Source organism: Acomys minous (assembly GCF_964271855.1).
Source record: "Acomys minous genome assembly, chromosome: 16".
NCBI lineage: Eukaryota > Metazoa > Chordata > Mammalia > Rodentia > Muridae > Acomys > Acomys minous.
The window spans coordinates 2,677,624-2,701,509 of NC_140498.1; the positions used below are offsets into that span (position 1 = coordinate 2,677,624).

The 23,886-nt window shown below is 48.6% G+C and overlaps 2 protein-coding genes across 3 annotated transcripts; one reads left to right on the top strand and one right to left on the bottom strand.

Annotated features, from left to right (window-relative positions):
* Nucleotides 1–45: 45 nt before the first annotated feature.
* Nucleotides 46–18,953, bottom strand: FXR2 (FMR1 autosomal homolog 2). Of its 2 annotated transcripts, none has more exons than XM_084762340.1 (17): nt 18,517–18,953; nt 11,209–11,261; nt 10,770–10,863; nt 9,766–9,837; nt 9,522–9,670; nt 8,639–8,732; nt 6,634–6,750; nt 4,111–4,281; nt 3,858–3,936; nt 3,248–3,357; nt 2,698–2,784; nt 2,225–2,453; nt 1,855–2,052; nt 1,571–1,771; nt 1,392–1,484; nt 975–1,075; nt 46–732 (listed from the first exon to the last, which is right to left on the bottom strand). In XM_084762340.1, exons 1-17 carry the CDS (start codon nt 18,595–18,597, stop codon nt 637–639), a joined length of 2,025 nt encoding a protein of 674 aa, XP_084618466.1. In that variant the 5' UTR covers nt 18,598–18,953; the 3' UTR covers nt 46–636. The 2 variants fall into 2 exon arrangements, with proteins under 2 accessions (XP_084618466.1, XP_084618465.1); XM_084762339.1 differs by having other exon boundaries at nt 1,392–1,487; nt 18,517–18,951.
* Nucleotides 18,596–19,862, top strand: LOC311586333 (uncharacterized protein; the record flags this gene model as incomplete). Its single annotated transcript, XM_084762296.1, has 3 exons — nt 18,596–18,615; nt 18,648–19,444; nt 19,653–19,862. The coding sequence occupies 3 exons, from the start codon at nt 18,596–18,598 to the stop codon at nt 19,655–19,657; spliced, it is 822 nt and encodes a 273-aa protein (XP_084618422.1). The 3' UTR covers nt 19,658–19,862.
* Nucleotides 19,863–23,886: the final 4,024 nt, after the last annotated feature.

Genomic DNA, 23,886 nt, shown 5'->3' on the forward strand with positions numbered 1-23,886 from the left:
GTCAGTCCTGGGGATTCAAACAGGCAACATGGAGACCACAGGAAGGCCATTTGGATTTTTTATTCTCTTTTTAAATACTGTACAGTGAAAAATAAATACGCCTTCTCATCCACCAGACAAGGTTATTTCCCCCAACTCCCTGGGGAAACTTGTCACCCCCTTCATACACACCCCTGGTTCTACTCCAAAACCTTCCCCATGCCTCCCACCCACAGATACCCTCACTATCCCCGTCTTCCACAGTGATGAGGCCCCAGAAATGGGGGGTACAGGATGGGAGGAGGGATAGCAGGGGAGCCCCCCTGAACTGTCAAATCTGGGTGGGTCAAGAAGCACCCCCAACAACAGGCGAAGAATGGGGGTGCTCAGAGGTTGGGGCATTAGAGGATAAAGGCACATCCAGTCTGATAGGGAGGGGGAGGCTCCCCTCACCCTGGGGTAGGGTGGACAAGAGGGAGGGGGTATGACCCTGTTACACACCCCTCCACTAGCTCCTGGAGGTTGGGGGGACCCAAGCTGCTGTGCCACCCCCCACCCCCTTAGATAAGAGCAGCTCCAGCGCAGGTCAGTTGGACCCATGAGGGCCATGGTGGTGGGCAGCAAGCGAGATGGAGAGGAGGGATGTGGACTGGAGGTTTATGAAACTCCATTCACCAAACTACCCAACTCCAAGGGGGCGGAGAGCTCCCCATTCTCCGAGGGGCCCTTGGGAAGCTTGCTGACAGAGTCACCCTAAAGAGGAAACAGGAGGAAAACGAGAAGGAAGCAGTTCATGAGTGCACCAGGCGCAGGCCTGTCCCCTCTCCTCCCTGTGCTCTGGTCGCTATGAGCCTGTCTCTTCTACCTGTGCCAGCTCTGGTCTATTATCACCAGATACAGCCAACTCAACAACTCAGGTATTTCTCAGGGAAGTTGTCTATGTCCCTGCCTAATAAAAAAACAACAATGGGGTAAGCTTTATCTTGACTGCCTACCTTCTGTCCTGAAAGAGAATCCTCTGAGGGTTTCGTGCGTTCCAAAGGTGGCCGCTGGCGGCTCTGAGACTCTGCCCGTGAGATATAGTCAGCCACGGTCACTAGCAAAGGAGGAAAGGCGGAGGATCAACTCTTAGGAACTCAGGAGTCCGTCTCCACGGTTCCCACTGAACCCTCCTTTGCTAAAGCATGAGTCATCCTATTTTTTTTTTCTTTCTTTCTTTTTTTCGAGACAGGGTTTCTCTGTGTAGCCCTGGCTGTCCTGGATTTGCTTTGTAGACCAGGCTGGCATCGAACTCAGAGAACTGTCTGCCTCTGCCTCTGAGCACTGGGACTAGAGGCGTGAGCCACCATGCCCAGCTGAGGTAGCTATCTCATTAGCTCCAGAAAGACTCCGATCCCGTGGCATCAGCTGACCTGGCTGGCGGTCTCCGCTGATGGACCCATCAGTTCGGTTACCACGATTGCGGCGCCGGCGGCTGCGATTCCGTCTCTGGGGTCTTGACTCATCTTCTGTGGAGCAAAGAGAAGTCATCCCCTACCCTATCACTCTTCACTCTTGCTCACACTTCTAAGAGTCAAGGCGTGCTCCTCACCCAGGCCATTCTCTGTCATGTTGGGACCGTCAGACTCCAGGCCTCCATCCATGACAGTCCTGTCCTCATCAGTACGCCGGCGGCGGGAGCGGCGGCGACGGGCACTTGCTGGAGGGGGTTCGCCAGGCTCTGAGTCAACTGGGGGCTCTGGTTCAGACGTGTCCAATAGGCTGTAAGGGTTGCTGTCTGGATCCTTTAGCACTGGTGAGGGGAAAGAGGCTGGGAGTCAGGTGACCATACTCTTCTCCATTGGACCCACAAGCACAGCCACAGCGCTCTGATACCTGAGCTAATAGATGACGAGCTGTATCTTGAGGTAGGCCGGGGAACAGGTGGGGGTCCCCTTCCCCGGCCCCCAACCGGCCGCCTCCGGCTTTCTTCTCCACGGCTTGGGGGATCTCGGTCCCCAGGTCCTGCTCGACTGGACTCTTCTCTCTTTTCTGACTCTGTCTCAGAAGCCGTGGACAGGTCTGAGCTGGGGCCTGAAGGACACAGGGATTTATTCAGAGCCACCAGTGCTTACGCTAGGAGTTCCACCACCACATCAAAACTACAATTCTTATCACTCGCAAGGACCCAAGTCAGTCACTTCATTACTTCCCCCAAGTTTCCACCCAAGCATCCACCTCCTCCGCTCCCCCACAGCTGTCTCACCATAGGCAGGGCCCGCAGTCCTCCGGCCCCGGCCCCGGCTCCCATAGCTGCCTCCATAGGTTCTGGTCGTGTGCAGGGAAGAGGAGGAGCTCTCGTCTGTGGTATAGCCAGCCTTGTCGCTGCCACCACCACTGCCACCCCGCCCACTTCCAGGAGGGCGAAAGCCCAGCCCAATCTGCCGCAGCTGCTCATCAATCTGCAGCCTCTCCAAGCGGAGCTGCTCAACCTCCTGGTTGGAAAGATGGAAGACAGCAGGGGAGAGTCACGACCGCGGGCAGCCCTTTCCTTCATGCGTCTCTACCCATTTGGTTCTGTGCAGGACTCAGGCTTAAAAACAGTTTGAGCCAAAATATCCACCAGTGGTCCTGTTCTACAGAATGACGAAGCAGGCACGACAGTCCCAATGGTTGTACACTAGCAGCCCTTGCCCCCTTGCCATCCCAGTCTCTCTCCCAAGCGTGTGAACCAGGTACCTGCAGGTAGGAGAGGTGATACTCCAGCAGAGCCTGGGCATTGCTGATATTCTCTCGGGTGCCAACAAATATGAAGGGAACCATTCCCTAGAGAAAAGACCAAAAGCAAGCTTAGACATCAGTCAGCTGTGACTGCACACAATCTTAGCGCTCAGGAGGAAGAGGCAGGAGCAGCCAGAACTTAAAAAGCCACCCTCAGCCACTCAATATACTGACGTTCAACCTGAGCCACAGGAGATTCTGTCTCAAAAGCACGCCCCTCTCTCCCCCAAAAAAGCCAGGCATGCTGGCACATGCCTTTAGTCCCAACACTGGGGAGACAGAGGCAGGCAGATTCTGTGAATTGAGTTTAAGGCCAGCCCGGTTTGCAAAGCAATCAGGGCTATATAGTGAATCCCTATGTTAAAAAAACAAAAAAAAACAAAAACAAACAAACAAAAAAAACAAAGAAGAGAAGAAAATCAAAAGGAAAAGATTGAAAGGTGAAGCCCACTTGTCAGACAGGCAGGATCCGTCTAGTGTGGCAAACAAAGGTTCTGTGTCCCCATACCTCCTCCCTGGGGTTCTTCTTGTCGTTGTCACCTTCCACACGAACCCTCACCACACCAGACTTGTCCACAATCTCCTGAATCACTTTCCCATTCTTTCCAATCACTTTGCCTAAATGGATGAAGAAGGAGTTCGTCTTTCCATCTTTGTTGTTCCTGTTGTTAAGGAACTAAAGGGGAAACTCTTCCACAGCCTCTTCTCTACACATGTTGCACTAATTCGTTCCCTTGGTTCTGGGAATCTCAAACTTTCCATAGGACAAAAATGCTACCACCCAGCTGGGCAGTGGCGGCGCACGCCTTTAATCCCGGCACTCAGGCAGAGGCAGGTGGTCACTGTGAGTTCCAGGCCAGCCTGGTCTACAAAGTAAGTCCATGACAGTCTAGGCTACACAGAGAAATCGTGTCTTGAAAAACATTAAAAAAAAAAAAAAAAGCTGCAACCCCTACAAACTTATAATTCCCTTTTTCTCATTCGTATGTTAGACTGTTTATTCTGTCCTTATGAAACTGGAAGTCCACAGAGTGAACCAATTACATGGCCAAATTGTTTTCAAAACTCTGCCATCTGGGCCCTGACTTCATTCACTTTATACACACACTTAAACTCACCAACCAGGTTCCTGGGCACTTGTACAGAGTCTTCGGAAAATTCCAGGTAGCTTCGAGCCTGTCGGCATGCCTCCGGTGTCTACAGAAAGAGTAAACTAAAACAGAACCTGAATGTCCCTGCACTCTCTAACTTTGGAGAAGCTAGGTGCCCATCAGTTAGGCAGGAAATCACCATAACTCAGATTTGCTTCCCACCTTAGCCTCTATCCCCTCTGTCCCCCAAAGAAACCCAGAAGACTGAGTTTTTGCTGACCTCCCCATAGATGCGGAAGGTGCAGGTCTCTTCGCCCAGCTCAATGGCGGTCACCCCCGGCACCTTCCGGGCCTGCTGGATGTTGGCACCATGAGTCCCAATTGCCAGGCCCATCAGGTCCTCGCGGACTGTGAACTCCTCTTGGAATGCAGCTGCCAGCTGCTTACTTGTCTGAAAGGAAACGCACTGTGAGAACCTGGGGTGGAATCTCTAAACACGTGCACCAGGTACCTAAACCTTTGCAGGTTAAATGTGGGGGGCAATGTGTGAAGAAAACCATGTGAAGGGAAGCCAGAGCCGCCTGTAGTCTGCCAGCCCGAAGACCACCACGGAAGTCGCAGGCACCTTTAAATACCACAGCCTGTAGGCAGTGAGAACCGTAACAAGGACAGTGTGAGCTAGAAGGCACCAAAAGTTTGGACTGGGCGTGGTGGCGAAAACGCCTTTAGTCTCAGAACTCAAGAGGCATAACCAGGTGGATCTCTCCAAGTTTAAGGCCAGCGTGGTCTACAAAGCAAGTCTAGGACAAGACACACAGGTCTATCATCTGACAAGTCCTTAAAGCTGGCCTACTGACTCAAGTTAGTAAGAATGGTATTCCTCTTGAGCCCTTCTCACTCTCAGGAGTTCACTTTACACAAATCCATGTTTATACTGCTTAAAAAAAAAAAGACTAGCAAAGAGTGTTAGACAAGGCTGGCATCAAGTGGTGTCTTAAAAAAACTACTGGGGGCTGGGCGTAGTGGCGCACGCCTTTAATCCCGGCACTTGGGAGGCAGAGGCAGGCAGATTGCTGTGAGTTTGAGGCCAGCCTGGTTTGCAGAGTGATTTGAAGATAGCCAGGGCTACATACAGAGAAACCCTGTTGTGAAAACCTTAAAAAGTGCAGAAGGCTCCAGATTTAGTCCCCAGGAGAGATATATAAAAAATGGTGTTGGGAGGGTGAACAAGAAAAACAGTTATTAGTTGGGTACAGTGGCACCTTTAACCCCAGCACCAGAAAGATAGAGACAGGTAGATCTCTGAGACCAATCTGGTCTACACAGCAAGTTCCAGGTCAGCCAAGGATAGAGTGAGAACATACCTCAAAGACAAAATAAGAACATAAAAAGTATCATCAATAAAACAACAAACAAAGGCAAGACTTTGGTCTGCTTGTTTGTTTGAGACAAGGTTTCTCTGTGTAGCCTGGGGCTCACTTTGTAGACCAGACTGCCCTTGAACTCAGGAAGATCCACCTGCCTCTGCCTCCCGAGTGCTGGGATGAAAGGCGTGCAGCACCACAGCCCAACCAGCTTTCCTTTTGTCTTTTCTTTTCTTTCTTTGAAGACAGGATCTCTCTACGTAGCCCTGGCTGGCCCGGAACCCAGAGATCCTCTTCCTCCAACTGCTGGAACTGAAGGTGTGCAGCACCACACGGACGTGGCAAGCATCTCTAAAAAGAAAAGCACACACCTCCTGCTTCCATCCCCAAATGCTGGGTTACAGGTGCGCCCAGCATGCCACATTCATGTGGTGTTCAGCAAGCACCTTGCACTGCGTCTAACATCGCCTACTTGGAGCACGTTCACACAGAACAGGAGAACTGAGCTCCAGGAGGGAGACTGCTCTGCCTGCTGCTGAGACCTGCCTGTCGAGGCGCAGCTGGCTCTGAGGTTAGGTTACGTCCTGTAGAGGACCCAGGTTTTATTGTCAGCACCCATTAGCAGCTCACAACCAACCATCAGGGGAACCAATGCTATCCTCAGACCTCCACAGATACTATGCATGCATGCACATAAAATCAATCTTCAAGAGGCCCTGCTCCTTAGGGACTGGCAACGGCACACATGCCAGAGGAGGGCATGGTGACTTTTCACTTGCCAGGTCCCTCCTCAGCAGCAGCCCTGGAGAAGACTACTGCAATACACAATTTGTACTCTCAAAGAAAAGCCTCTCCCAAAGGATCAGCTCACTTGTATGGATACACCTGCAATCCCAGGACCAGGACAGTAGAGGCAAAAGGAGAAAAAAATTCACCTTTGGCTACATAACAAGTATGAGGTAGTCTAGGATACAAGAGCCCACTTTCTGTTTGTTTGTTTGTTTTTCGAGCCGGGGTTTCACTGTGTAGCCCTGGCTATCCTGGTACTCACAGAGATCCAACCTGCCTCTGCCTCCCTAGTGCTGGGATTAAAGGGGTGTGCCACCATGCCCGGCTGAGACACTATCTTTAAAAACAAAATCAACCAGGCAGAGGTGGTCCATAAACTCAGAGGTAGCAGCAGGTGGATCACTGTAAGTCCTAGGACAGTCAGGGCTACACAGAAAAACCCTGTCTCAAAAACAAAACAAAACCAATGGCAAAACAAAAAAATTAAAACAAAAACTTTCATAACTATACCCAACCATGATAGATAGAACACTGTCCTCTGGAGACTGTGAGAAAAAAAACAGCCATCCCAGATTTAATACCTAGCAGCTTCTGTCTGTGTATTTCAGAAGGACAGTGCTCTCCAGCACAGAGGCAGCGGCTCAGCTCACCTCGAGGTGCTTCGTGGCTTCTTCATTACGGGACATGAGCAGCAATTTGGTTCGAAGGCTTCGGAAATGCATATCACCCAGCAAAGATGCTCTCTTCACAGGGGCTTCTGTGGTTGACTGGAAAAAAAAATGAGCAGAAAGTATTAAAAGCAAAATACAGGGGCTGGAGAAGTAGCTCAGCGGTTAAGAGCAGCACCGATTGCTCTGGCAGAGGACCTGGGTTCAATTCCTAGCACCCACATGGCAGCTCACACCTGTAATTCCAGTTCCAACAGATCTGAAACCCTTACAGACACACAGACACACACACACACACACACACACAGACACACACACACAAAATAAATAATATTTTTTTGAAAAGAAAGGAAAAAAGAGTAAAAAGCAAAATACACACCAGGGGAGCATTAGAGACTCCGAATCAGAATGCCAGAGTCCCTGAAAAAAAACAGGTATCAAGAAATGATGTTTTGTGGTGCACACGCCTTTAATCCCAGCACTTGGGAGGCAGAGGCAAGTGGATCTCTGTGAGTTCAAGGCCAGCCTGGTCTACAAAGTAAGTCCAGGACAGCCAGAGCTACACAGAGCAACCCTGTCTTGAAAAACCAAAATAAATAAATAAAAGAAAATAAATAAAAGAAAAAAATTTTAAAAAAAGGAAAAGGAAAAGAAAAAAAAATGAGTGTTTGATTGATTGGTTTGGTTTTTCGAGAGAGGGTTTCTCTGTGCAGCCCTGGCTATCCTGGCACTCACTCTGTAGATCAAGCTGGTCCTGTACTCACAGAGACCCACCTGCCTCTGTCTGTCTCCCAAGTGCTTGCTGAGACTAACGGTGTTCGCCACCAATGCAGGCAAGAAATGAAGTTTAAAATAAGGCATGGTAGCACACGCCTATCATCTCAAAACTAGGGAAGGTAAAGCAGTTAAACTGTCACAGAACTCAATGGCAGCTTCAACTAAATAGTGAATACCCAGCCAGCCAGGGTACACAGTAAGACCTTGTCTGGAAGGAACCAAAACAAAACAAAGGAGGTGGAGGGCGGGAGACACGGCTGCTCGGCTAAAAGTCCTCAGTTCAGTTCATAGGACATGGTGGCTCACAACCATCTATAATGTAATATAGTGCCCTCTTCTGGCCTGCAGGTGTTAGTGCAGGCAGAACACTGTATACATAATAAATAAACAAAAAAAAAAAAAAAAAAAAAAAAAAAAAAGAAGAAGAAAGAAGAAAGAAAGGAGGTAGGCTACAGGGAAATTATTGTCAGTAACATAGCCACTACATGGCTAAATACTTGACAATAAGGAGCAAGTATACGGTGCTTTTCTTCTTTTCCTTCTTAAAGATTTACAGCAGGGGGTAGTGGTGTATGCCTTGGGTGGCAGAGGCAGACAGATCTCTGTGAATCTGAGGCCAGCCTGGTTTACATACCAAGTTCCAAAACAACCAAAGCTAGATAATGAGACCCTATCTCAAAAACAAAAGACTTATTTGTTTATGTGTGTCTGTGTGTGAAAATGTTATGTGCATGTAGGTGCAAAGAGCAGAAGGTGTCAGGTGACCTGGAACTTGCGTTCCAGGTGGCTGAGAGGCACGGGAAAGGCAGGGACAGGAATCCACCCGCGCCGATGACCAGCTAACTCTGGGTACAGTGAAGAGACCCTGCCCTATTAAGTGTGGAGTGGTTAAGAAAGACACCTGACACCAGCACTTCAGGATTTCCCAGCCCACTTACACACATGCAAATATGTATATACACACACAGATCCAAATATATGCAAGGGCTGGGCTCTAACAGCTAACTGGCAGAGCACTTTTCTACAGCACATAGGTACACAAAAATCATGGTCATACATGAAGAAAACTAAGGTAAAGAAAAGCTCCCTGGGTCCAGAGTGTCAGAAGCAATAAAGTCCCAAAAAGTGTGAGCAGTCTACCATAAGTTTAAAAAGGTGAAAGGAAAGGTTGTTGAAAAGGCTTGTGTTAAATTCAAGCATGAAAACTCACCAGAATAAAGAGCTCACTGTTTGTGATGTTGAGGAAGATGCAGTTGGCTCCCAGGGCTTTCTTGAACTCTTTATGGACGTTTTCATTGGAGCAGCTGCAGACCAGAGTAAAGTGCTCAGGACAGAGGCAGTGACAAACTCAGGGACAAAATGGAGGGAAGAGAAAATAGGAGCAGTAGAACCACTGTTAAAAAACAGGGATTAGGGGCTGGAGAGATGGCTCAGTGGTTAAGAGAACTGCCTGCTTTTCCAAAGAACACGGGTTCAACTCCCAGCACCCACATGGCAGCTCACATGTCTGTGACTCCAGATGAAAGGGATCTGACACCTTCACACTAATGCACATAAAATTAAATAAACTATTTCCAAAAAACAAAAACAGAGATTAAGAAAACTATTTTTGGCTGGCAGTGATGATGACACCTGTAATCCCAGCACTTGGGAGGCAGAGGCAGGTGAATATCTGTGAATTGTAAGTCAGCCTGGTCTACAGAATAAGTACAGGACAGCTAAGGCTACATAGAGAAATTATGTCTCGAAAAGCCAAACCAAACCAAAACTATTTTTACAAATAATGAGAGCAAGGCATAGTGGCAGATGCCTTTCATCCCAGCACTTGGGAGGCGGAGGCAGTGACTCACGGCCAGCCTGGTTTACACAGGCCAGCCAGACCTGTGTAATGAGGTCCTGTCTCAAAACAAACAAAACAAAGATAGACAGACAGCAAAGAAAAAGAAAGGGACCATGATGAAATGGAAGGGAGTGTGAGCACATCACGCATGGCCAGGGGGTGAAGACAACAAATGAAGAACGGGAGACCTGGGAGAAACACACAGAGGCTGGCCCTGTAGAGAGCTTCTGGTTCCAACCTCGCCAACACTCACGCCTCTCTGAGATCCTCGGGCACAGCCATGGTAACCTTGAAGAAGCTGCCTTTGGTTGCAAGGGGATTGGGATTAACTGGCCGAAGTCGTTCCAAGGTGACAATCTCGTTGTAGGTAGCATCACAGGCAGCATACTCAATGACATAAAACTGGCAGAAAGGAAAAAGGAAGTATAGGACCTGAGTATCCATCTGCTGCCTTGCCATGAACAACATAACAGTTCCAGAGGGCTGCAGTCACTCACATCTCCCTTCATCATCCGCACCCTGGCAAGCCACCAACCACAAGGTTCCTGCTCATTGGCTCTTGAATAGACCTAAAAAAAACACAAAAAAACAGAAATAAGGGGACAGCGTTGAAGACTATCCAAAACCACCAAGACCTGAAGACACACCTGAGAAGCACCGCTCACGCACAGAGGAAATCAGAACAAGGAGACACATGAGGCCAAGCCCTTCTTACCTCATTTCTCTTGCTCAGTGGGCAAGAGCTCTCCAAGCCAATGACCTGAGTTCAGGTCCCAGAGCTCACGGTTGTCCTGACAACCACCCATGAGCTGTGGCACACTCATGCCCCCCAAATATGCTCACACACTAATTCTCACTAAGGACAAAGAGGGGGATGGGGTCTCACTATGCTGCCCACGGTGATCCCAAAGCCTTGGGCTTCAGTGATCCTCCTCCCTCAATCCTTTTTTTGGTTTTTCAAGACAGGGTCTCTCTGTGTAGCCTTGGCTGTCCTGGACTCGCTGTGTAGACCAGGCTGGCCTCGAACTGGCAGCTGGGATTGAAGGCCTGCGCCACCACACCCGGCATCCTCAGTCTTTCAAATATTAAAACGAGGGCTCTGGATATATTTCTGTGAGAGAATGTTTGCCTCACATGTCTGGGTTCAATTCCCAGTCTCTTTCTCCGTCTGACACTGACATACCCACACACAGAGGAACTAAAGGTTCTAGACTTTTAGTGGATTTCTCACAAATGAAGAAGCAGATCCCTTTAAACTGGTATCCTCAGGTAACACCTAAGATAGAAATACACTGCTGCGAGCCGGGCTGGTGGCGCATACCCTTAATCCCAGCACTCAGGAGGCAGAGGCAGGTGGATCGCCATGAGTTCAAGGCCAGCCTGGTCTACAAAGCGAGTGTCCAGGGCAGCCAGGGCTACACAGAGAAACAAACAAACAAACAAAGCCAAGAATCCTGGCCAAGCAAACTGACAGTGTTAAGGAGGCCTTCATCGCCCTTACCTCGACCTCGTCTCCTTCTGTGATCTCCTTATTATAGTCAGCTGGAGGTGGCAGTCGGACATCCCCGAAGGGAATCTGTCTCTCACTCTGCCAGCTACAAGACAAACAGTGACATGAAAGCTATTCAGATTGGTGTCATTGTCCACTTCCTCAGGGGGGTGGGGGGTGGACACATCCTAGGCTAGAGCACTTTTATCCTTCCTGGCAGTTAAGGAGACAAAAACACCAGGCCTTGCTCCGAGTTCCAGTGTTCTTTTATCCTTGCTACCAACTATCAAGTGGCCCACACTGAAAGTCAAGCAATCTACCCTTTCTTTTCTGGAATCCCACCCACACCCCAGCTCCCTGCCAACTACAGCCGCCCTCATAGAGCTCAGCAGTCCCCACCTTGTCACTCTCCTTCTAAGACTTAGCATGCTGTCTATTCCCAAGGTCTTACTTGTTTTCAAAGAAGATAGTGACCGAGTCTTCATGGACATCCTTCACAAAGCCCTAAGGAAAAAGAATTAGTAAGTGAAAATACACTTTACCTCCACCTTAGCCATCAGGAAGATATCAGAAACCTTTAAAATTAAAGAGTTTTAGCTGGAGAGGTGAGCATTCTAAAAGACTATTGGAAAAAAAGTATCAACAATGAAAGAAACCTGACAAAACCTACAAACAGAATAGAAGAAGAGCCAAGTGGAGCCTGCAGCAGAGCAGCCTGGAAAACTGCTCGTCTGCTCAGGGTCCCAGTTACTGCCCTACCCTGTTCAATTAAGACACCAGCACTTTCACCAAGGCTAAGCACATCTCAGGAGACTGTGTAAGGCTGTACTACAGCACCTAGAAGGTATCAGGGCCAGCCAAGAGGGAGACAGGTCTGACTCCCCAGAGACTTAGTACCTAGAGCTGAGTCCTTGGAGAAGAAAGAGAACACTGGAGAAGTTCAAAATAATTAGTTTACAGAAGAAACCAGAATTTTAAAAAGTGTCAGTTCTGAAAAGAAAAAAAAACCAAAAACAAAAACCTACAGAATCTGAAAATACGTAGAAGACCACAATCTTGAGATCTTAACAAAAGGAACCAACTAAATAGCTAGTCTATTTCTCTTTTCCTAGGAAGGCCAAAACTGTATATGCAACATAGTCTCAGATGTTATCCTTTCTCCTTGTTTTTCAAGTAACGATTTCTAGTTTTGAGCAAGTCCAATTCCTTATTTTACAGAGTTTGCTTCTGGAATTCAAAGCCACGTAAAGTTTTTTCCTGTCTTCTAGAAATTGTATGTTAGTGTTTGAAATCATGCACTGAGTGTGTATGGGTGTGCATGTGGAGGTCAGAGGGCAGCCTGTGGAATCTGGCTCTCTTCCACCACAGGGGTCCTGGGAACAAACTCTGGTCCACAGCCTTGACGGCAGATGCTTTTACCCACTGAGCCACTTCCCTGGCCCACGTTTTTCATTTTAAGGACAGAAGCCCAGGCTGCTCTCAAACTCACATGCAGCAGAACCTTTTACAGCTGAGCTTTCTGTTTCTGTCTCCCTAGCGTTGCCATTACAATGTGCACCACCACAGCCTGTGCCATCGAGCTGACAGCGTTTTATGCCTGCCCCACCAACTGTACTCCACTGCCCGTCTCAAAGTTGCTTTTGATTATTATACATTAGTTTGTATTTCCTGATTTCTGATAAAAATGAAAAGACAGTTTGTAGACAGGATAGTGCTTCCAGCAAATGGTACTGGAAAAACTAGATAGCCACAGACAAAACTATGAACTTTGATACATCATATTCTCGATTTCACCTCAAAATCTTTTAAGGGGTTCTGGAGAAATGGCTCAGTAGTTAAGACCACTTGCTACTCTTGCAGAGGACCCAGGCTCACAGTCTAGCACCCTCATGGTGACTCACAGCAACCTGTGACTACAATTCCAGAGGACCTGACCATCTTCTGGCCTGTGCAGGCAGCAGGCACACATGTGGTACACACACATACAACATTTATTTACATCAATTTTTTTTTAAGTTTTAAAATATTTATTATATTTCATTGTGTACAGGTGTGTAGGTCTGCTTGTGGTGTGTGCATGTTGAGTGCAGATGCCCAAGGCCAGAGGTGTTGGACATTGTGGAGAAGTGGCATAAACTTGTGAACCCCTGATGTAGGTGTTGGAACTAAACCGGGGTCCTCTGGAACACAAGTGCTTTTAACTGATGAGCTGTCTCTCCAGACCTAAGAAAGAAAAAAGAAATTTAATGTATCATAAGCCAGGCATGGTTTATATACTAAAGCACTCAAAAGTGAAGGCAGAAAAAAAAAAAGTGAAGGCAGAGGAGGCAGATGGATCTCTGTGAGTTCAAGGCCAGCCTGGTCTACAAAGTGAGTCCAGGACAGCCAAGGCTACACAGAGAAACCCTGCCTCGAAATACAAAAAGAAAGAAAGAAAAGTGAAGGCAAAAAGAACAGAATTCTAGGGCCATCTTTGGCAGAGGCACATGCTGGCACTAGGCATGCAGGTAGTACATAGATACATACACACATACATACATACATACATATATAGACTGCAGATAAAATACACATACACAGGCTAAGTGTGGCAACACACACCTTCCCTACTGTCATATGTGAGCAGAGGCAGGTCAATCTCTTTAAGGCCAACCTGGTCTACATAGCAAGTTCGAGGCTACCCAAAGATACACAATGAGACAGAGAAATGCTGTTTGGGGAAAAAATAAAAAATCAGACAGATAGATACATAATTAAGGGGCTTTGGCACACCTGTAATCCCAGCACTGGGGAGGCAGAGGCAGGCGGATCTCGTGAGTTACTCACAGCGATCCGCCTGCCCCTCGAGGGCTGGGATTATAGTCGTGCGCCACCCCGCCTGGCTGTCCTGTTCTTGACTTGATGGACTGGGCATCCCTCTGCCTAGCCGTGAGCCGGGCGTCCTTGACTTCTTCAGTTTCTGAGTAACGGTGATGGCTGCTTGGGCTGGGAACGCATGAGAACGGAAAAAGCCAAGACCAGCCTCTGTCAAACTCTTTATCCAAATTCCATCTCTTAAGACTTTTTTTTCCCCTTTGAGCAGGGTAAATGTAGATTAAGGAAAAATGAGACGGAGAGACCAGGCTTGGTAGTAGATACTTCTAATGCCAGCCCTCGGGAGGAAGATGGGCGGACCTGAACTCAGGGCTAGCCTGATATACGATGAGGTTCAGGCCAGCCAGCGGTACATAGAGACCCTGACCTTAAGTAAGTAACAAAGAACCCTGAAAGAGAGACTCTCAGAGGAAAGAGCAGCCCTCTCCACCTCTCCAAGTCCTAAGATTACCAAAACGCTGTTTATTTATTTTAGGTTTCTCTGTGTAACAGCCCGGGCTGTCATGGACTTGCTTTGTAGTCCAGGCTGGCCTTGGACTCAGGATCTGCCTGCCTCTGCCTCCCAGCGCTGGGACTAAAGGCGTGCGCCACCGCCACCACGACCAGTCCCCATCTCTGCCTCTTAATTCTACCTACTCACTTCAGACACAAGGTTTTCTCTGGAGGATAACAGGGACGGAAAAGAAACCCTCCCAAGTTCTGTGTAGCCCATGACACTGGTAAAATAAGCAAGTGATTACGTACCAGAAATCCATCTAGGCCAGGCGTGATGGAGCATGCCTTTAATGCAAGCACTTTGGAGAGAAGAGGCAGGTGGATTGCTGTGAGTTCGAGGCCAGCCTGGTCTACAGAGTGAGTCCAGGACAGCCAGGGCTATACAGAGAGGCTTTGTCTCAGAAAAAAGAAAATAAAAGAAAGAAAAAAAATCCATCTAGACACAGAAGATGATCTGATTCAAAGGTTGTAGCATTTCCTGGTTTAGCACTGTCAGGTAAAGAAAGCTCTTAAGTTTCTAGACATTCAAGTTTCCTTAAATTAGAAGATACAAAATTAGTCTCCATCTTCACCACTTGGAAGAAAAGGAATTCTAAAAGAAAAACAAAGAGCCAAGACAAAAAACATGCTTTGAAGCTGATGAGCTCCCATTAAGAAAGGAATGCAGCAACAATGGTGGCAACTTTAATCCCAGCTCTGGGGAGGCAGAGGCAGGTAGACCTCTGAGTTCCAGGCCAATCTGGTCTACAAAACGAGTCCAGGACAGCCAAGGTACACAGAGAAACCCTATCTCCAAAAAAAACCAAACCAAAAAACAATATCCAGAAAACAGAATTGACTATAGCAGAAAGAGAATGTATTATTTCATGTGGGAAAAAAATACAACTTAATGAAAATAGAAGTCAGGTATGGAGGCTGGCGCACGCCTGTAACCCCAGCATTTAGGAGGCAGAGGCAGCCGGGTCTACAAAAGGAAGTGCAGGCCAGCCAGAGCCACACAGGGAAACCCTGTCTTGAAAAAAAAAAAAGAACAGAAAAGAAATAAAGAAAAAAAGAAAAGAAAATACAGCCAGAACTAGCTGGCAGAATCACAAGTTCCATCCTGAAATAAAATGAATCTGCTCCTCCCCCCTCCAAAAAAAAAAAAACAACAAAGATTTAAAACACATTATTGAGTTGGATTTGGTGGTATGTACCTGTAATCCCAGCACTTGTAAAAGTTGAGGTTAAGACCAAGAGTTCAAGGTCGCTCTCAGTTAAAAGCCAGCCTGAGACTCACCTTAAACCACTATCAACTGACAGAAAAGGAAAGCTTGATAGGACAGCTATAAAATAACTCATATCTCAGATCTGGCATCTCTCTGCCCTGGAAAAATCAAATGCAACGATTCTGAGAGAAGAGAATGGATCTCTAGAAATTTACAGATCTAAATGACAGGTTAACACTCCTTTATTCCCACCAAGGTTTGCTGAGTCATGAATATTAATCAGCAAGGTTGGAATAAATAAGTAAGTATCCACAATACACTGAGTTAAAGAAAACCTAGCCCAATTTTAGGGAGTTTTAAACTCAGTTATGGAGCACAAAGTGCAGAAGTGGCCAGAACACAAAATCTACACAACTTGGTTTTTATTCAAGTGTTTACTCTGTATCAAAGAACCCTGCTTCACTCAAATCTTTCCCTGCTCTGGCCCATGTGTTTTTAGCAGGTTTTTGTTTTGTTTTGGTTTTGGTGTTTCGAGACAGGGTCTCTCTGTCTAACAGCTCTGGCTGCCCTGAACTGTCTCTGTAGACCAGGCAGGCCTGGAACTCACAGAGATCCTCCTGCTTCTGCCTCCCAAGTGCTGGGATTAAAGCGGTAGCCACCACAGCCCGGCTTGGCCCGCATGTAAAAAGGACGAAACTCAAGACACTCTCTGCGGGACACTCTCCTGTGTAACATGCCACTTCCGGCCATCTCATACAGTAATCTGGCTGAGCATCAATCTTTCCCAGCTGTGCATGGCTCCCATGCTGCCTTAAGACAAAAGCAGAGATCTTATCCGAATCACTTTCCAATCTAGGTGGGGTTGGGGATGCTTTTAATCCCAGCACTCAGCAGAAGCAGACATCCCAATGAGCTCCAGGCCAGCTTGATCCCCACAGTGAATTCCAGGGCAGCCAGGGCTACATAGAGAGCCTGGCCCCCAAAAACAAATGAGAAAAAAAAAATCACTTTGGAATTCAACATTTTGGGGTGAGGACACAGATGAAGGCTAACCTGTATCAATGAAAATAGAACCAGCATCGTATAAGAAAGGGTACTTCTTGTTGTTTGGTTTTTCGAGACAGGGTTTCTCTGTGTAGCCTTGGCTGTACTGGACTCGCTTTGTAAGCCAGGCTGGCCTCGAACTCACAGTGATCCACCTGCCTCTGCCTCCCGAGTGCTGGGATTAGAGATGCACGCCACCACATCCGGCCTTGTTTTTGTTACTGGATTTCATTCCCCACAGTGGTGTTCAGCTCCGACCACCCTACTTCAGCCTTCAGTACGCACCACACCCAGCCTAGGGAAATTACTTTAACAAAGGTAATACAAGTCTGAGGAAAAGGATACTAAGGCATAAATGTGTCCTATCAGAATCTAAAAGGAATTACACTTTTTTGTTGGTTTGGTTTTTTTGAGACAGGGTTTCTCTGTGTAGCCCTGCCTGACCTCACTTTGTAGACCAGGCTGGACTGGAATTCACAGAGATCCACTTACCTCTGCCTCCTGAGTGCTGGGATTACAGGTGTGCACCAGGAGGATTAAAAGACTTTTGACACAGAAAACAGAAATGTTACAAAGATATTCTTCTAGTCAGAAGAAAGGGACAGAGAGTTAGGAAGGTGACAGGGTCAGAATCAGCTAGGAGCATTCTTCAGTTACACACAGGACAGGAGGGCATCGGTGACGATGCACAGGGACACAGAAACACCAAGAAAGAACTCCAAGACTTAATTGAGAGAATAAATTAAAACTCATAGATACACGCAAGCAAAGGCAAGAAAACAGCATGGCATTTGTAGTGGGTAAAAAAGCCTGTCAGGTGAACTGGGGCAGGAACTATCTACAAGGGCAAACACAAGTCTTGTTTCAGCTACAAAAAGATACAATCTCATAGTAGAGTCAGACAAAGTAATTTCCAAGGGCATGAGAAAGTAAGGAAAGGAGGCGCTGCTCGCCTATCTAATTCTATGAAAGTCCTTTTTCTCCTCAGAGTGAAAAGAGATGAATCCAGAGTTTCTGGAGTCAGTTCCACACATAAGAGTCAAAAGAAGCTCAGAATCTCACCTACCTGGGGGGGGGGGGGGTCCAGAATGCACTCACAACAGTCACAGACGGTGGGTATGTGGATAGAAAGAAAAAACAGAAAGTTCTGGTGGTGTGGCATGGTGGCTCAAGCCTGCAACCCAGGCTGAGGGAAGAAGAGTACCAGAGTTCAAATCTAGCCTGAGCCAAATACCAATATCTATATACAAAGATCTCTCCCAACCACACCCCCAGAAACAGTTCAGAGGAATGAAATCTTGGGCAAAGGCAAGGCTAAAACAAGCAATTCTGAAAGGTACTTTCTCTTTCCAGAAATACTGTCAACAAGCAGAAATCTGTTTGAGTGAGAACAGGGCTTAAAACTTAAAAGAGGAAAATACAGGAGCGGCCCAAATATATCCGGGGTCAAAGAGAGATAAAAACGAGCCCATGCCTGGATAGCTGGTTTCGGGATGAAGGTGTGGTGGGCTGACTGACTCGTCCAGCAAATCCACCTTACAGCTGGCTGACTGATAAAAAACCTGAGGCCAAAGATGCTAAAGAACACAAAGGGGGCTTCACCACTTCTTCTCAGACTGAGAGTTGGAATACAAGATGAAAGTTGAGGAAATGGGCTGGGGCCAGAAGGCAGCCGCCTCCGTCAAGACCGAAGATCTAATATGGGACAGCGGGCCTTCCCATGGGTCATGAAGGAAAAGAAAAAAAGACTCCTCCATGTGCTGAGCGTAGGGGAGGAGGCGAAGCATCTTCTCTACTATGAAACAAGAAAAGAAAAAAAAAAAGTCAATTAGGAGCTGGGAGAGGGGGGTTTCTCCGGAGGGACCAGGAGCGCCCATCCAAGCACAGTAATGACCCGACGCCCATGCTTTCAGCTGAGGATAAAAGCAGGTGTAAGAGCCGGTTCGAAGAGAAAAGCACCAGGGGTTAACTCCTCCGGTGGCCCCGGGAGGGCTTCGCGTGGGAGCCCGGGTGGAAGGTTCTCAGGGTCAGGGCTGAGCTCCAGAAACTCGATCCCGCTCCACTCTCTGGACCCTACCTGGGCTGGGGGGCAGGGAGGGGACTAGGGAGGGGACCCCGGGCCCACGCGCCAGGCTCACCTTGTAGAAGGCCCCGTTGGAGCCCCGCACCTCGACGGGCAGTCCGGGCTCCACATCCCCCCCAGAGGCCAGGCCGCCCATGGCGCTGCCGCCGCCGCCGCCACCTCCGACCGCCCCGGCAGCAGCTGAAGCAGAGCTCTGAGTGCGGGCTGGCCCGGGCCCCCGGCGTCTCCCAGGAGGAGGAGCCGGAGGGGGAGCCGCGGGGGGCGGGAGCCGAGCCGGCCCCACGGCGGCCCTGCTACAGCCGACGAGCAGGGGGCCGGGGCCGGGCCGCTCCCCGTCCGCCGCCGCCGCCGCCTTGGTCTCCGCCACCGTGAGGGAAACGGCCGCCGCCGCCGCCTTCGTCACCTCAGCTTCCGCCCGCCGGCGCCCCCGCTGCTGCCTCAGTCCCGGGACCCGCCGCTACCGCTGCCGCTCCACGGCCTCCACCTCCCCCTGCCGCCGCCGCCTACTACGCAGGCGCACACGGCGCCCGGCCGCCGCCTACTGCGCAGGCGCACACGGCACCGGGCCGCCGCCTACTGCGCAGGCGCACACGGCCCCCGCCCTCCCCGCGCCGAGCCCGAGGGCCAAGGCGCAGGCGTCCGGGCGAGCGAGCGAGCGAGCGACCCGGCTCCCGCTCGCCGCCAGCGCGTCAGGGCTTCCTCACTCTCACGGACTCTCTCCCTCCCTCGCCTCCTCCTGGCCGCCCCTCCGCGCCTGCGCGCAGGACAAGGCGGACGCGCGCTCGGCCAGCTTCCTCCGTCCCTTTTCCCCGCCCCACAACACTGGAAGCGAAACCAATCGTGGGAAGGGACGGGCCGCGCTCGGTCCGTCGGGTTGGACTTCCGCCCCCACGGAGTGAGCGCCCCGCACAGCCTGGGCCACTCAGGGGCGGGCATGCGCCGGGACGACTGCTTGGTCACTTTCGCCACCTTTGTCTTCCTTGGTGCGCACACTCCGGAGAAGGAGGGGGACGGGGGGGGGGGGGGGGGGAGAGCGGAAAGCCAGAAACTGCCCGGTGCGCACGCGCAGGTGTTTGGCTCTATCTGCATCTATAGGCGATTCGAGAGTCACGGTTCTTGGCTTGAGTAAATTATTTATTTATGGTTTTTTTTTGTTTTAAGTTTTGTGAGACAGCGTCTCTCGTATCCCAGGCTGACCATGAATTCACTAAGTAGCGAGGAAACGACCTTGAATTGCTGATCCTCCTTCGTCTGCATGTCCTTCACCACGCTTGCCCTAAGTGCATTCTTTAGGTTCTTGTAAATTCAAGGCTGTATGGAGAAGAAAAATGCAACGTAACCTGATAAATAAATGCCCAGGAAATTCAAAGCAGGGGAAAAACTGTCATGGGGTAACTAAAAAGCAAACAAACCTGGTGTTATATTTAAAAGTTAAAGCAATGGTAGATTGAAGAGGTACCAGGTAGATAAAAGGTACCAGATATAAGGTACCAGGCAGCAGATGTGTTATACGGAGGAGGAGTAGAAAGAGAGGGGGGAGGGAGGGAGAGAGAGTGCGCTACACGTGGAGGGTCTGTCTTTTATATGGCCCTAGGCAGGGCCACGCCCAGTGGCAGGTAGGCAGAAGAAGCAGAATGCTAACCCTGGCCTGGAAGATGCCTCAACTATGAAGCCTAACAACCGGGAGTTGGATTCCTGGCCCCACAAGATGGAAGGAGGTGCCTGACCCCCCTAGTAGTCTTCTGACTACCGCGCTTGTCACGTCATTCATGTTCAGTCACACATAAAACACTTATGTTTAAGCCTGGCGTGGTGGAGCACGCCTCTAATCCCAGCACTCGGGAGGCAGAGGCAGGCGGATCGCTGTGAGTTCGAGGCCAGCCTGGTCTACAAAGCAAGTCCAGGACAGCCAAGGTTAACACAGAGAATCCCTGTCTCGAAAAACCAAAAAAAAAAAAAAAAAACATGTTTGACTTTTTTTTCTTTTTTTTTCTTTTCTTTCTTTCTTTCTTTTTTTTTTTGGTTTTTCTTTTTTTTAAGATTTATTTATTTATTTATTTATTACTATGTATACAGTGTTTTGTTTGCATGTACACCTACACACCAGAGAGGGCACCAGATCTCATTGTAGATAGTTGTGAGCTACCATGTGGTTGCTGGGAATTGAACTCAGGACCTCTGGAAGAGCAGGCAGTGCTCTTAACGTCTGAGCCATCTCTCCAACCTTTATTATTTTTATACTGTATTCTGCCTGCACATACACCTGCAGGCCAGAAGAAGGCACCAGATCACATTATAGATGGTTGTGAGCCACCATGTGGTTGCTGGGAATTGAACTCAGGACCTCTGGAAGAGCAGGCAGTGCTCTTAACCACTGAGCTACCTCTCCAGCTCTTTTCTTTTTTTTCTTTCTTTTTTTTTTTTTTTCTGGTTTTTCGAGACAAGGTTTCTCTAGGCCAGGCTGGCCTCGAATTCACAGCGATCCACCTGCCTCTGTCTCCCGAGTGCTGGGATTACAGGTATGCACTACCACCATCTGGCAATTTTTTGGTTTTTCGAGACAAGGTTTCTTTTTTGTTTGTTTTGGCTTTTTTGTTTGTTTGTTTTTTCGAGACAGGGTTTTTCTGTGTAGCTTTGGCTGTCCTGGACTCACTTTGTAAACCAAGCTGCCCTTGAACTTGCAGCGATCTACCTGCCTTTGTCTCTCGAGTGCTGGGACTAAAGGTGTGCGCCGCCACACCTACCTGGCACCAGATTTATTTGTTGTTATTTTATGAGAACTGGTGTTTTTCCTGCCTATGTCTGTGTAAGCACGTTGGATCTCCAGGAGCTGGAATTACAAACAGTTGTGAGCGCCCATGTGGGTGCTGGGAACTGAACCTGGGTCCTCTGGAAGAGCAGCCAGTGCTCTTAAGAGCTCCTCACTTTTATTTTTACTTAATAAAAATTGTGGCCGAGCAGTGGTGGCGCACACCTTTAATCCCAGCACTTGGGAGGCAGAGGCAGGCAGATCACTGTGAGTTTGAGGCCAGCCAAGGCTACACAGAGAAACCCTGTCTCAACAAACAAACAAACAAAGAATAATACCAGTTGCTCTTCCAGAAAACCGGGTTAAGTTTCCAGCACCTCCGTGGCTAGTCACAGCTCCAGATCCAGGGGATCCTACACCCTCGTAGAGACCCACATTCAGGCAAAGTGAGTCCAGGACAGCCAGGGCTACACAGAGAAACCTTGTCTCAAAAACCAAAAAAAAAAAATCTAGCTCAAGGACTTCCATTAGTGTTGGCTGTACTTGGTCTGTGTAGGTGTGCACACAGGTGTGTGTGTGGGTACTCAGGCACTTAGTCTGTGTAGTGTGCACATAGGTGTGTGTGTGGGTACTCAGGCACTTAGTCTGTGTAGTGTGCACATAGGTGTGTGTGTGGGTACTCAGGCACTTGGTCTGTGTATGTGTGCACACAGGTGTGTGTTTGGGTACTCAGGCACTTGCATGGGTACGAAGACCAAAGGTCAATGCTGAAAGTCTTTCTTAATTTTCACTTTTGAAATTTTTATTACATTTATTTGTTGTGGGCAGGCATAGCGTTACACAACTATGGAGATCCTGGAGACCCAACCCAGGCCCAAGACTGAACGGTCGCAATAGCCTCACCTCCTTTTTTATTTCCTTGGTTTGTTTGTTTGTTTTGAGTCAGTGTCTCTCTGCATAGCCTTGGCTGTCCTGGAGCTCACAGATATCCACTGGCCTCTGCCTCTGGAGTCCTGGAATCAAAGACATGCTTGACCACCCTTGGTACCACCTTATTTTTTTGAGAAAGGGTCTCTCACTGAACCTGTGTAGTGGAAAGTGTTGGTGCCATCATCATCATCATCATCATCATCATCATCATCCTGATTTTGTTTTGTTTCTTGGGACAGGGTTTCTTTGTGTAATAGCCTTGGCTGTAGACTAGGCTAGTCTCGAACTTACAAAGATCTGCCTGCCTCTACCTCCTGAGTGCTGGGATTAAAGTCGTGGGCCTCCATGCCCAGCTGTGTTGGTGTCTTTAAAAACTCAGTTATGGGGGCTGGAGAGCTGGCTCAGAGGTTAAGAGCACTGTCGGTTCTTCCAGAGGCCCTGAGTTCAATTCCCAGCACCCACATGGTGGCTCACAACTATCTACAATGAGGGTCTGAGGCCCCCTAAAATAGTTTTTTAAAGGTGCCTACAAACCTGGAGCTTACCCACTCAGGAATCCCTGTCTCTGCCTCCTGAGCACCGAGGTTTCAGGTGCTCACACACTGCAGTGCCAGGTTTTTCTGAAAGTCATAGGGATTCAAATGCAGGTCCTCATACTCCCCACACGAGGATTTTACCAACTGAACCATCTTCCTAGCGCCTTCTGGAATTGTTGAAATCACAACAGTGTTCTGGTGACTATAGCTGTGAGTTCAAGGACAGCCTGGTCTACAAAGCCAGTCCAGGACAGCCAGGGCTAACACAGAGAGACCCTGTCTCGAAAAAACAACAAAACAAAACAAAACAAAACAAAAAATTGCCTCCTCTCAGGCTGGAGAGGTGGCTCAGAGGTTAAGAGCACTGGCTGCTATTCCTAAAGGTCCTGAGTTCAACTCCCAGCACCCACGTGGTGGCTCACAATCATCTATAACGAGATATGGTGCCCTCTTCTGGCCTGCAGGTATATATTGCAGGCAGAACACTGTATACATAAAAAAATTTTTTTAAAAGATTTATTTATTATTATGCATAGTGTTCTGCCTGCATGTACACCTGCAGGCCAGAAGAGGGCATCAGATCACATTACAGATGGTTATGAACCACCATGTAGTTGCTGGGAATTGAACTCAGGACCTTTGAAAGAGCAGGTGGCTCTCTTAACCACTGAGCCATCTCTCCAGCCCCATAAACAAATTTTCAAAACTGCCTCCTTTTTCTCTCTCCAGCCCCATAAACAAATTTTTCAAAACTGCCTCCTTTTTCTTCGTTCTCTGTGTTGCTGCTTAAGTAACTCCCCCTTTGTCTCTGTTCTTGTGAGAGTTGGGCATGTTCTAGCCTGTCAAATCTTTCTCTGGTTTGTCTCTTTTTCTGCCAGTCAATAGACATCACTGTTAAACATGAGTGCTTCTTTCTACAAAATATCTTTACCTTCACTGTTTGTCATTGCAGGCACTTACCACCACGCCTGGACCTACGCTTTCCTTTACCTGGTACTTGCTCTATACCAGGCTGGCCTTGAACTCACATCGGCTTGCCTCTGTCTCCTGGATTAAAGGTGTGTTTGTATTCCAGCTGGATCTCACAGACCTAGAAGGTCTTTGGATGTGATCTCTTACCAGAGCAGCCATGTTCTGAAATAAAATTCCTCTACATCTCTGAGAGTTCAAGGCTAGCCTGGTCTACAAAGTGAGTTCCAGGGACAGCCAG

Bases quoted from the DNA above. Each gene is read 5' to 3' on its own strand.
- FXR2 (XM_084762339.1), bottom strand. From the start codon at position 18,597: ATGGGCGGCCTGGCCTCTGGGGGGGATGTGGAGCCCGGACTGCCCGTC. The intron at 8,733-9,521 runs GTGAGTGTTGGC...TCTGGTCTGCAG, and splicing joins CCCGAGGATCTCAGAGAGGC to CTGCTCCAATGAAAACGTCC. The intron at 1,772-1,854 runs GTATCAGAGCGC...TCCCCTCACCAG, and splicing joins CTCGTCATCTATTAGCTCAG to TGCTAAAGGATCCAGACAGC.